At 34.2% G+C, this 14,302-nt stretch overlaps 1 protein-coding gene across 6 annotated transcripts in view; it reads left to right on the top strand.

Annotated features, from left to right (window-relative positions):
• Positions 1-14,302, top strand: part of Cdk8 (cyclin dependent kinase 8) — a 172,529-nt gene that overhangs the window by 116,462 nt on the left and 41,765 nt on the right. For 2 of the 6 annotated variants that reach the window (XM_015498695.2, XM_048801253.1), the window contains 7 exons: positions 976-1,119; positions 3,793-3,862; positions 4,608-4,680; positions 7,469-7,566; positions 8,295-8,373; positions 8,495-8,653; positions 10,996-12,216. In XM_015498695.2, the coding sequence (XP_015354181.1) occupies positions 976-1,119; positions 3,793-3,862; positions 4,608-4,680; positions 7,469-7,566; positions 8,295-8,373; positions 8,495-8,653; positions 10,996-11,121 (749 nt within the window). In that variant the 3' untranslated portion in view covers positions 11,122-12,216. Of the gene's footprint in view, positions 1-975; positions 1,120-3,792; positions 3,863-4,607; positions 4,681-7,468; positions 7,567-8,294; positions 8,374-8,494; positions 8,654-10,995; positions 12,217-14,302 lie in introns of those variants that run through there. The other 4 variants (XR_007346926.1, XR_007346927.1, XM_015498696.2 and 1 more) reach the window with 3 other exon arrangements.

Here is a 14,302-nt window from a genome sequence, read left to right as displayed (position 1 = left end):
TAGGGAAAATAACTTTGACAACTTAGAGATTTGTTAAGACTTCTTCACCAATTTTTCAGCTTTAAATTCTAAATTGGCATATGGATCTTGCTTAATAGTTCTTTTTAGTACTTACATGAGAAAAAGTAAGGCTGTATCTTTTGAATGAAGGGAACTTAATTAGTTATATATAGAGAAATACATTTTCCTGGCTGTTGTAAATAATTCTTTTTAATAATTCTTTTTAATTTATAGCCTTTGTACCCATTTTAAAGATAGTCTTTTATTCCAAATTTTTGGTCCTACTTACTAAATACTTAAATTTGCAAATGAGGACACTACAGAAGCAGACATTGCTACAGCATAAATAAATACTTTGAAAGAAAAACTGTTTAAATAAAAATACTGTTCCATTAGAATATTGGAGGTCAGACATTGTCTTTTTCTTCTTGGCATAGTACCTTGCTAAGACCCTGTAAATTAACAAGTAAAGAAGATAAAGAAAAAATCAGTTTATCATAAAAATTTGTGCCTGTTGTTTTTAGCAGGTGCCCAATTTGGAAGGTCATTTGGGTTTTCTGTTTAGTTTTTGTTTAGCTTTATTTGTTTATGGTTCCCATGTCCCATATGGAGTTTTGTATGCGTTTCATATATAAGGCAATGTTTGGGGCATTTAAAACTCACCAGAAATCCAGCTAATAAATTTTATTTGGCTTAGAATAAAGTCCCTAGGTAGGATTGCAGTATAGTATGAAATGAAAAATTTGGGTGGGTGGTATGGGAATATGTATTTACAAACAATGTTCCATGATATTTAGTAATTACAATTGCTTAGGAATTAATATGACTTATTAGGGAAGAAAAAAGGAAAAAACAACTCCCCACCAAAATAAAAATGCATTTTCTTTTGGAAAGAACCACTTTATTTTCCTACTTTTTCTTTTTTCCTCCCCCCCCCCCCCCTTTTTCCTTTTTTTTTTTCTTTTTATTTTAAAGATATTTGGGCTATAGGGTGTATATTTGCAGAACTACTAACGTCAGAACCAATATTTCACTGTCGGCAAGAGGACATCAAAACTAGTAATCCTTATCACCATGACCAGCTGGACAGAATATTCAATGTAATGGGATTTCCTGCAGGTACACAATATGTTTTTGTTTTTGTTTTTAAATCACTGTTATTTGATCTTAGATATCTTCATTGGAAAGGTGTATATTTTTGGCTGATGAAAGCTACTCTTACTCCAGTCTTAGTTTTTATGACTGCATTTATCAAAGATTTGTAGAAATAACAAAATTTGTAGAATTCACATATTAACATGAAATTATTTTCCTGAATTTGAGGAGTGTTTTGTTTTCTTTTGTTTTACTTTTTTGTTCTGTTGTCTGATATTTTAAATGATAAAATATTTGCAGTATCCATATTAAAAAGATGCATTTTATTCTTACCAGCAGAAACTCCAAAATTAATGATAGAATTTTTTTCCTGGCAGCATATTTAATGCTGCTAATACTTGGCATTTGAATATAAATCTTGACAATTGTTTCTGTGTAGAGCACTAGCACAATCACATTATATTGAGTAATAGTATATTTGCTCTCTAACCTTTGTCAATAAAAATATTCTTTAAAGTAATCTGTTAGAACAGTCAGAATATGGGTATAAGTCATATTACTACATGACAAATTAGCCTACTCTTTTTTTGTAGCAGGGAGAAAATTTATAGATGTCCCATCCTCAGCATTACATCTTTCCAACTATTTCCATACCCTGGTTATATCCAAGAATGGTAGTTCATCAGTCACTGAAAACTGCTCACAGGGCCAGAATAATGAAAATTTGTTTAAAACACCAAAATAATTTTGGCTAGTCAAATACTGAATAGAATTATATATTATTAGGGATATTCCTCAGGTCACTAAAACTCAAGACTAATACAGAAGTATCTGGAAGTTTTATTCCATATTTCTTAATAAAGTATCGGTTATCAATAAATGAAGAGTAACTATTTAGATATTGCCATTTTTTAAAACTGTTCAACAGTTTTAGAAGACCACTTTTTATGATAGGAAATTTACTTATTCACTAATTATTTACTGAGAACCTACCATGCGTCAGACACTATCTTGAGTAGAAAACACTGATATTGATATAGCAGATGTGATTGGAGTTTTCATTGTATTGCTATAAGTAGAATGCTTTAAAAATAGTTTAGGTAGATAGAGAGGAATAGCCTTTTCTTGCTGCTTTTAAATTTGTCTATTCAGATTTCTGAGGCCTACAGGGAAAGGAAAGTGGTGAGGGGCTTGAGGGTGCTGAAGGTCTCTATCAGAGATGCTTTTTAATGCAGGTTCAACAGTCAATTAAGGTGGGCTCAGTTTCTAGGAGGCCTTGAAAGGCAAGGAGCCGAGTTTAGATCTGATGAACAAATGAGGGAGAATCCTTAGTAAATTCTTGATTATCAGATACATGACTTATGTCTAGAAAGAATAGTATGGCAGTGGAATGTAAAAATTAATTGAAGAGAAGTAACTGAGGTCAGGAAACCACCTGCTTGTTATAGCAGTCCCATAGCCAGAAAGTGATAAGGAAGGTGCCTACATGACAGATATATCATTTTTATAGGAGGTATGTAATTGAGGGAAAACTAGAAGATTACGTAAATATTCTTGCTTGAAAAGTAGGCAAATAAAGAAATTGTAGCAAGAAATAAAGCTAAGGAGAAAATTCCATTCAGGAATTCAAGCATATTTTTAGTTTACATTTTTATGTGATGATGTCTAAGTAGCAAAAACCCTAAATTCAAAAACAAACTTCTAAAGGCCATTTGAAAGCTAAAGGTAGTGCTGGGGTTATAGCTCAGTGGTAGAGCACTTGCCTAGCATGCATGAGGCCCTGGGTTTGATTCCTAGCCTGCCAAAAAAAGACCCCCACACCCCTCTGCCCACCAAAAAATAAATAAATTAAGGTTCTGTTAGCTGTCTGGTACAGTGCTGTGCACCTAGTGGGCTCTCAGTAACATCCCACTGACGGTAAGAGAGAAGACAAGTTATCTAGCATGTTGGAGCAACTCCAATACCAATAAAATTAACCAAAACATATTTCATATCTCAGGTTGTGTTCAGGGATAATATTGAACCACCCAAGGTGCCAGCTGACTTGTTAATCCATTAAGTCCCCCAAGTTTCAATTCTGTATATATTGCAGTAAAATTGACACATGCATTAAAGTAGGTTGGAAATCAAATCTAGAGCTTATATTACATTAATATTACTATAATATATTATCATAAGTATATGTTATGTACTTATGTTATATGTTATGTATTAGTTTTTATATACGTTCCACTTCTGGGATGATGGGACAAAAATGGGGTAATATAATACTTGTATCCCACCCTGTTTTGCAAACAATTACTGCTTACCTTGATTGCTAATAGAAAGCAATGTGTTTAATAAGGTGAAAGGAGGGCTATATTATTAATGAGGGGTGTATTTTAAAGCCACAGAGGTGAAAGATCTTAGATTTATAACATTCCTTCTGAGTGATAAAATTGAGGCAGATTATAGTAAAATATACAGAAAGTAGACAGTTTAAAATTTAAATTGTAAGTAGAGATCTCTCGAGCCATAAAGGAATCACAATGTATATTTACTATTCAAGATGTTTGCTGTTTCTGAGCATTTATTTGAAGTCTGGGCTTTCAAAAAGGTTTAAAAGTAAGGAAATGTAATGAAATGGAGATAACCTTTGTTAAAATTCTTAACAGTGGGAATTTAGGCAACATAAAAATATATCAATGTATTTCACAGATAAAGATTGGGAAGATATAAAAAAGATGCCCGAACATTCAACATTAATGAAAGATTTCAGAAGAAATACGTAAGTTGCAAAGAAAATGGACCCTTTGTTGATTTTTTTCTGGAATACTCAGTATAAAATTGAATATTCAACGTAATAGATTACTCAACATAAAATTACTCTAATAAGTAACTGTACTTAGTCAAATACATATTTTTCATGATGTTAGTCTTCATTTCTTAAGATATTTAAGTGATACTATAGTGACTAAAATTATTGGCTGATTTGCATATGAGAAAAAGAATCAATTCATTACTACTTTCTGGAAACTCAGCATTAGTAGGAAATGTCAAGCTAAAGAAGTGAGATTAAACAATGTTGCTAAGAGCCACTAGCCTATCCATGTAGGTTGTGTAGTAATTATAATCAAGTTTTACTAAGAGAAGAATGAATATTTCAATATTTCATTTATTTACAATGTGAGTCCAACAATTGGGAAAGTCCAGTTCATAAAAAGTATATTTTGAACTTACTGGTAAGGTTAAGTTAAACTTTTGACCGTGTTATTTAAAATAATTGTTAAAATATAATTTATGTGAAAAAATACTGTTCAGTATGTTACTCATGAAATTGTCTTGCATTTAATCATTGGTATTCATTCAGAAGTGACCAATGTGGATACTGAATGAAGTACAAAACTGATGTAAAGCTACTTTATAATATTATATATCAGTTTTGATTAAAGAAATTCTGTTTGGAAGGACCTTAGGCAATGTAAAATTAACCTCAAATCTAATGTAAATATTTCATAGTATTTCTCTTTCAGGTACACCAACTGCAGTCTTATCAAGTATATGGAAAAACACAAAGTAAAACCAGATAGTAAAGCATTCCACTTGGTAAGCTTTAGATAACAGTACTAATGAAATGCATTTCCCATGTTTATCTAGTAGCACAAACTAAGGCTTTGTTTGATCCATTATATAAATTATATAAAATAACCATATAGGTTACTTAGCTGTTAAGAGTTCTTTAATGATACATGGGTGTTGTTTGTGCATACCAATAAAAGCATCAAAACACTCACTTTTCCAAACTCATATCTGGCTTGACAAACTAATGTTTAATCCCATTAGATTTTTATAAAGGTAATGATTGTAATAAGTCTGTCAATAACATTTTTAAAATTATTATTATTTTCTATCAGTATTTTAAAATCTCATAAAAGTACCAAACACTCCCTCTATTCAGCAATAACTTCTATAGGTTATTTTGCATTTAATCTCTTGAAAGATTGATTATAAAATTTTTAACTCCTAAGATATCTCTGATAAACTTAAGTATTAGAAGTTCAGTGCTATTATGCATTATTTGCTTTTTCTGGAAGAATGTGAGAGGTGGCATATTTATCAGTGTGCAATGAAGAATTGTCTAGAATCTAAATGAATCTTACTAGCAAGATAATTTATGACAAGATTATATTTAACCTAAATATGTTCACAATGAAATTTCCATTGCTACACTGTAATAATTGATAATGGTTTTCAGTTTTATGTTTTCAAAAAAGGGTGTATAACAGGTTTATAACATATACAAAAGGGATTTGGAGAAGCAGATTCTATTTTGCTTGACTTAAAATTCTTCATTCCTTATTCCCAAGTATTTTTAAATGGGTTGTTTTTGTTGTGGTGGTGGTGGTTGAGTTTTTTGGGTGTTTTTTTTTTTTTAAATTGTAGATGGGCACAATACCTTTATTTTATTTATTTATATGTGGTGTTGAGGATCAAACCCAGTGCCTCACACATGGCAGGCAAGCAGCCTACCACTGAGCCACAATTGCCCCTTAAGTGGGTTCTTTAACCTTAAAAGGTTTGAACATGGCTTTATAGCAACCAGGTTCGATGGCAAACATTTCTTTTATTTCTGCTTTTTCTTCTCTTCTGCTTTTGCTTTCTATATCTTCTACTTGCTATTATAACAAGTTGTATTTTATATATTTCATATTTTTTCAACCATTTAAAAATCACTGCTTAACCTGTCATGTTACCAGTATATTTTTTCAAATAATGGTGTATATTCTAATGTACTTACAACCATACCCAAATTAGCAAGTTAAAGTTAGATTCTTCTTTATTTACTGACTTATTGTGGCAAAATGATGACAGTGATGCTAGACTGAAAGTCATGATTTGGAGGAATTACTTTTATTCATCTCTAGTCCTTGCCACTCATTGTAGTCTGAGGTGACTGTCACTACTATCACCCCTGAAACTCTTGAGAGAGATACACCTTCCTGATAATTTGTCATTTTTATTGGGGTGACCTGTCTTTAAATCTTGAGTGGGCCCATCTGAAAACTCCATTATACTCCCATTAAACTGCTGGAAATTGCAAATAGCAAATCCAAGTTTTCCCTTTCAACTCTAAGAATAAAATTGGGCTTCCATTGGAATATCAGATCATTAAAATAAAATTTGAATCTCGCCATCCCAATGTTTTGTCTGTTTTTAAAATAATTTATGTCCTTTTAACCTCTAAACTGTGTTATTTCACGTTAAATCCCAATGTGTCTGTTAGTTCATTGGCTTTCCAAATGTGGTTTCAGTCCAGCAGCTCACACATTACCTAAGGAACCTATTGAAAATGCAGGTTCTTGGGCTTCTGCCCAGATCTGCTAATCAAAAATTCTGGAAGCAGGGTCCAGCAATCTGTTTACAGAAGTCTTCTGGGTGATTCTACTACATGCTAAATCTGAAAAAACTATACTAGATCAAAGAGTATAAATTGTGAGACCACACAGTTTACAGTCACTTACATTGAATACTAGACTCAAATATTCTAGTTCTTGGAGCCTTCAATTAACTATGTTTTAACTAAAGTAGAAGATTGAATCTTCATATTTGCGTGGCATTTCTTTATGTAACAATAATAATTATAATAGTATTTATATTTATAATGCTTTCTTTATGGCAGACACCATTATAATTGCTTTCTATTTATTCATTTAATCTTGAAAATAAACCTGTGAAAGTAGGTACCATTTTTAATTTCCATTTGACAGATAGATTACAAAGAGTTGAAGTAACTTGCCCAATGTCACTCCACTAATATTTTGTCAGGATTTGAACCAGGCAATTTATTTCCACAGTCTCTACAAGTTGTATGTTACCATATTTATCTAGACTAGTCTGACACTATTCAGTAGAACATTTTATGATTATCTGCACTGCCCAGGTAGGGTAGTAACTAGCTATATTTGGCATTTGAAATCTGACTGTGTAACTGATTTTTAAAAATTTAATTCCATTTTACTTAAATTGGATCTAAATCTACATTGTTACATATGGCTAGTGTATCATTTGTGTTAGAACAATTTTTCCTTTTTTAGTCTTATTCTAAATTGGGTAAAGCAGTTTAGAGAAGGAAGGAGAAAAGATCATTGGTTTAGTTAGACAAGGCATAAATGTAGTTATTCTTTGGATGAGAATCAAATGAAATAATATTAGAATTACTATAATTTGAATTGCTGCATTAAACTTAATAATTAGGATTTTCTTATTGTTAATTCAGCAGGAATAAATATCGTCTACTTTGTGGTATCATTCCTCAAACAATATTCTTTCCCATATGTGTTAACAGGTAGCTATAAGAACTAATAAGTAATGTTGTTATGATTTATGGTTTTAGCTTCAGAAGTTGCTTACCATGGACCCAATAAAGCGAATTACCTCAGAACAGGCTATGCAGGATCCCTATTTCTTAGAAGACCCACTTCCTACATCAGAGTAAGTGATAGATTTATGAATTTAACAGTATAATGGCATTTTTTGAAGCATTTTTTTCTTTTAGTTGTCAACCCTAAGTTGCCCCTTCTCTTTGATGGAGACGCAAGGAAATCCTTATGACAAGCAGAAATTGAGCTCTGCTGTCACTTAGGAGTCACTTAGGAGCTTTATGATTAAGAGGACTTCCTGTTCTCTTGCTTTATGAAAGGTAGATCATGTTCGTTTCAGCAATAATACAGTTATTCAGTGACAGGGTTGATTATGCATGCTGTAACTCCTTTAGACTCACTGAGATGGCTTATTGCCTGCAATTATAGTTTTGTATTCCAAAATCACAAATACTGTTCCCAAATAAATTTGTGTTCCCTATACTATCTTTTGTTTTAAATGTAGAAGGTAGTATTAAAAAAATTGTCTTTAAACAGTGACAAATTTCAGCTGGAATCTGTATTTTTGTTGTAGTAATAGCAGAGTAAGTTTTGGGTAAAAGAAGAAAGTTGAGTCATATTGGATGATTATTGATAATTTTTATACAAAAAAGACTATTATATGGCCTGCTATAATGTCACCGATTAGAAGAAAAATTCATTCTGTCATAGTTGCATGAAAGGTACTTATATTTGCAAATGTGGAAACAGAGTTCATCTCAGATTAAAATAAAAACTACCTAATAAGTGAAGCATTTGAGATGCCAAATAGCATACAAATTTTTTTTTTCTTGTAATCAGTGTTTTTGCCGGTTGTCAAATCCCTTACCCAAAACGAGAATTTTTAACAGAAGAAGAACCTGATGACAAAGGAGACAAAGTAAGTATTAAAGTACAAGTTGGCAGTGTTATATTCTTGACTGCCTTCATGACATTTCTGATGTGGCTGTATTTTGTTCTCCTTCTGAGTTGAACTTTGTTTTTCTGTTTAACCAATTGAGAAGAACCAGCAGCAGCAGCAGGGCAATAACCACACTAATGGAACTGGCCACCCAGGGAACCAAGACAGCAGTCACACACAGGGACCCCCGTTGAAAAAAGTGAGAGTTGTTCCTCCTACCACTACCTCAGGTGGACTAATCATGACCTCAGACTATCAGGTATTTAAAATTTGTTTTGTATTGACCTGCTATGTCAGTGTTTGCAGAGGAAACTTGTGACATTTGGAAAATGAGTTGTAATTGAGAAACATTGACTTCTGTGTACATGAGAAAGTACACTATTATGGAAAAATACTGTCAGTGCTATCATAGGAAGGGGTAGACTTTTAAAACAGGCATCTTGGAATGATAACTACATCTTAAGCCATTATTTAATTGTGTGATATTATGTAAGTGATATAGTACCTCCTAGCTTTAGTTCTTTCCTCTACACAATGGGCCTAATAAAACCTAACTTGGAGTAGTCAGATTAGGAACAATGTATTGCATCCCAGTCTAGTCATTTCTGGGAAACCTTGAGTAAATGATTCAAGTGTTCTTAGTGTCCTTATTTGTAGAATATGGATAATGGTAAATTGAGGTTGTAGTGAAGATTAAATTGGAATATTGCATGGCTCATGCATAGTGGCTATCCTGACATAAGTGCTTAATAGAGGATACCAAATAGTTTTTTAATCATTTTTATTATTATCACCATTAAAATTCTTAGTATTTAGAGTATACAGTAAGTACTTCTTTGGTGGTGGTGCCGGAGGTGCTCTTAATAATAAGAACAGCTTGTTGAGTACTTATATTACTAAGTGCCAGCTTTATCCTTAAGTCATTATACTCTAGGAGGTAATGTTTTATTATTGCCATTTCAGGAGACTTAAGGCTTGCCTCTGCAATTAGCTTTCACAGGGTCAGCCAGTAAGCCAATGGTAGAACCAGGATTCAGATTGGTTGCCTACTTGTGGGTCCATCCTGTCACTTTCTTTGTGGAAAGACTTGTTTTCAAAATCATAACCACCTTCCTTTCTCCTCAGTTTATTCTCATCATTTGCCAGCTAAACTGGAAATAGGAAGTATACTGAAAACATAACCAATTAGTTATTTACCTAAAAAAAGATTACAGAGATCTAATGAAACTGGTTTAAAGTTCAGTACTAAACATTACTGCACTTCTAGGATTAGGTATTTAGCTCTTTGCTTTAGTTTAGGAGAGGTCCCACCTGTCACACCACAAATCTTTGTCTGCCTGAGTTGTGACCCTCTCCCAGTAAGGGACACAGCAAGGCATCTGTGGATGTTGGTATTCCATTATCTTTTTGCTCCCCATCTGGAAGGGAAGATTGCACCTCTCTTGGCTTAAGGCCCTTTGCTTCTGAAACTCAGAAAATGATGTTATGCTTCTTTATTGGTGGTGGTTTTGTGGGTGATTTCAAAAATAGTATTTCTAACTATAGTTTCCTGGTCTACTCTTTTAAAAATTTTTTTTTTTTTTTTTTTTTTTTTGCTAAGTTAGCAGAATTTAGAATTAAATGACTTACTGAATTTGTTTTGAAAGAGAGAAGTAATACAGTATAGCTAATTTGTTAGAGTGTTTGTCTTAGAAGCTAATAGTATGAGAGGTGCAGGAAAGAAAATAGTAATGTACAAGATCAAAAATTGAACACTCCATACCACTATTCTTTCCCTTTATGCCATTTTTGGAATTGAGAATATCACTCTTCTTATATTTCAATGATTATATTTGTACTTGTCTATATAAACCTGTAGCAGAAAAATAAGATTGAATAATTTAAACAGCATTAAAAATATTTCAGTGCCATAGAAATTGATTCTCTGGTACCTTTTCTTGTCATAATCATTTTTATTCTTTAGTTATATATGGGTTTTGGGAATGATTTCTGTTGAAGAAATGAGCATAGTTTTTATTTTTTGTTTTTGTATTTTTGTTTGTTTGTTTTGGGTGGTGCTGAAGATTGAACCCTTGGCCATGTGCGTGCTAGCTAGGCAAGTGCTGTGCCACTGAGGCACATGCCCAGCCCTATTTCTATCTTTCTTTCTTAACTTCATTCAGGCCAGGTTTCCCAGACTGACCTTGAACTTGGAATCTTCCTGCCTCAGCTGGAATTACAGGGGTGTGCTACTAAGCCTGGCAACTGTGAATTTCTTAATGTATGCATCATTAAACTCATGTGGAAACATCTCAAGCAAATTAGTTATTGTTTATCAGGTAGACACTAAGCATATTAAAAGGAATTACTACTGTAGAAAAACATTTGCACAGCATAGTAATAAAATTCAGCTTATTATTACCTATGCAATATTTCTGACCTGATGTTAGAACAATTTGGGTTTTTTGTCATTTTAATTCTAAAGTTACTACCTAGCACAAAACTTTTACATCCTTACTTCCTGAAACATAATGACACTTCAGGCACACCCCAGCCTTGTTGGCCTGGGACCTAGCTACTCCTAAGCACCTGAGTCACATTCCTCCCTCATCTCCTTTCCAGCGTTCCAATCCACATGCTGCCTATCCCAACCCTGGACCAAGCACATCACAGCCCCAGAGCAGCATGGGATACTCAGCTACCTCCCAGCAGCCTCCACAGTACTCACATCAGACACATCGGTACTGAGCTGCGTTGGAATCTTGTCAATGCACTGTTGCTAATGCTGCAGGACTGACTGTGCAGCTCTCCGCGGGAACCTGGTATGGGCCATGAGAATGTACTGTACAACCACATCTTCAAAATGTCCAGTAGCCAAGTTCCACCACTTTTCACAGATTGGGGTAGTGGCTTCCAAGTTGTACCTATTTTGGAGTTAGACTTGAAAAGAAAGTGCTAGCACAGTTTGTGTTGTGGATTTGCTACTTCCATAGTTTACTTGACATGGTTCAGACTGACCAATGCATTTTTTTCAGTGACAGTCTGTAGCAGTTGAAGCTGTGAAATGTGCTAGGGGCAAGCATTTGTTGTTGTATGTGGTGACTTATTTCAGTGTAACAACATTATCTGACCAATAGTACACACAGACACAAAGTTTAACTGGTACTTGAAACATACAGTATGTTAACTCAACAAAATAACCAAGACTCAAAATGAGATTATTTTGGTACACCTTTCTTTTTAGTGTCTTATCAGTGGGTTGATTGGTTTTCTACATTAATCAGTGTTTTTTGACCAAGAACATTGCTTGGGTTTTTTTGAAAGTACAAAAAGCCACATAGTTTTTCCAGAAAGGTTACAAAACTCCCAAAGATTAATTTCCAACTTCTAAGTTTGTTTTTATTTTCAATCTATGACTTGACTGGTATTAAAGCTGCTATTTGATAGTAATTAAATATGTTGTCATTGATATAAACCTGTTTGGTTCAGCAAACAAACTAAAATGATTGTCATAGACAGTGTTTTATTTTTCCTGTTGGTGTTGCTGATTTGTGAGCATGCTTTAAGATGAAAAAAGCATGAACGATAACTTCCTTAAAAAGGTGCGGCATCCAATTCAGATAGTTTGTCCTGATTTTAAAGCTGGTTGGTGTAGTGCTATTAAAAAATTTTTGTTCAGTTAATTTTTCTTTTTTAACCTGTTCGCACGTTGTTTAGGGTGCCCTTACTTCAGCAAAGGAGAAGGAGTAGGAGAGCCTTAGAATTTTTGAGGGAAAAAAAAAACCTATAACATACAATGTACTGTATCAAACTATTTTACATGAATGACACAAGTATTCTGAATAAAAAAAATTGAGCATTGTTAAAAACAAGGTGTTATGTAATAAATTTATTTTTCATAAATCAAAATATGGAGTGACCTGTACTTTTTTATACACACAAAGGGCTTTTTTTTGGTTTTAATTTTAAAATGTGCCTTAACCAATGGCCTCTGAATAAATCTCTTAAGTTGTTTTTGATTGATATCTATATGTTCTGCCTCCATAATAAACTAATGTCTTAAGTCTTAGATATGGATTCTTCTGTTACGCTTAGTATTTGAATGTAAGTTGTTAAATACAGACACCTCCCTAATTGGAAGGTATCTTTGGAGTAATACCTAAATCATTCTGTGTTATGTTGTGAAGGACTTGACTATTAATCCCAAATAATTCTTTTTCCCCTCTTTGAAGACAAAATATAGAAGATTAAAAATAATAACAATTGTTATAATGGTTTTTTAATCAAAATTCAAACTCATTCATATAAAAACATTCTAAAACATTTAAGAACTAAAGAATCATAGTACTGATAGACTCTACCATAATAGTAACATTTTTTGTTTTGTTGTTTCAGTACTAAGGATTGAAAGCAGGACCTTGCACATGTTAGGCAAATGCTGTACCACTGAGCTACACCCCCAGTCCCATGGTAATTTTGGGGAGCTGAATTCTTGTTTCCATTTGATGTCTTTCTGCCCCAATTTACGTAGACACTGCATAAATCTGATTGTGAAGCTTGCCTGCTTAGAACCCTCAGAAGCTCCCTGTGACTACAAAATCAAGTCAAAGCCCTCCACAGTTTGGCTGTCAGTCTTACCCATTACCATGTGTTCTTATGTCCCTTTCACTCTTAATTGTTTTCTGATGTTCCTTCCTGCCCAATTGCAATGGTTTTTATGCTCAGTGGATTTGAGAATTATCTGTGTCACTCCTAGGTTCTAGTCTCATAGGTTGCTTCAGTAGGGTTAGGTGGAAACATGGATTCCTCATTCTTGAAAAAGCTTCCCTAGTTGGTTCTATATAGCAGTCTGAGAAATGTGGTGTGGTGGCTCATGCCTATAATCCCAGTGACCTGGGAGGCTGAGACAATAAGATTACAGGTTTTAGGCCAGCCTCTAAATAGCTCTTAATTTTGTAGTCACAGGGAGCTCCTAAGGGTTGTAAGCAAATAAATAGCTCTAAAGCCACTCACCTCCAAACTGGTCAAAAGATTGAGCCAAACAGTAGCATTTAAGAGGCTTGGAAAGAGGGCTGCTCTCTTAGCAGCCCATCTCCTCTTCCTACTTGAATTTCCAAAAGCAAAACTATATAACAAATTTCACTCCAGATATTAAGAGTGCCTAAGGGCTTAGGTTTCTGGTGTCTTTCTCTATCCACGTTCACTCCCTGATTGATCCTATCTAGTCTTGTGGCAATAAATAGGATTTTGACCACTAAATTCACACATCCAGCCTGCTTTCTCCCTGAGCTCCAGGTTTCTATATTTAATTGCATCTATGTCAGTGACATCCACTTGAACACATCTGCCAGCATTCTCTATCCCACTCCACAGTTTTTTTGTACATAGCACTTATCACATGACTAGTGACATTTTTTGCTAATTTTGTTTCTTCTCAGAGAATGGAAGCTTCCTGGGAGCAGAGTTCTGTTCCAACTCAGACCTTGCTTCTATACCCATATTTGTTTTGTAGGTGATGTCATCCAGGCTTATAACTTTGACAAACTGGCCAGACTCGCCTGTTGTGTCTGACTTAATACTTCTCGTTATGTAGACTGATTGTATTTTTACCCAGATTTGGCAACTGCAGGCTCCAGCCTTTAGCCCCCTACTCCTCCAGACTTAATCATATGTATGACTGGATGCCTACCCTTCTAGCAGTTTAGGCCAGGCAGTAGCCATGGTGTCATCCTCTTTCACACATCCTGTATCCATTCCAGGTACAAATCTTGCCGGCTTTCCTTTTAAAATACAAAGTCTGGGTGGGGATGTAGTGTAGTGGTGGAGTTGTGGCGAGCACTTGCCCAGTGCACAAGGCCCTGGGTTCAGTCTCCAGTGCCACAAAAAAGAAAAAGAAAAGCTGGGGAATGGGACAGAGAATGCTGGCAGG

Source organism: Marmota marmota, unplaced genomic scaffold, assembly GCF_001458135.2.
Source record: "Marmota marmota marmota unplaced genomic scaffold, marMar, whole genome shotgun sequence".
Lineage (NCBI taxonomy): Eukaryota > Metazoa > Chordata > Mammalia > Rodentia > Sciuridae > Marmota > Marmota marmota.
The sequence above is the reverse complement of the archived record's forward strand: the minus strand, read 5'-3'. Positions and strand labels throughout refer to the sequence as shown.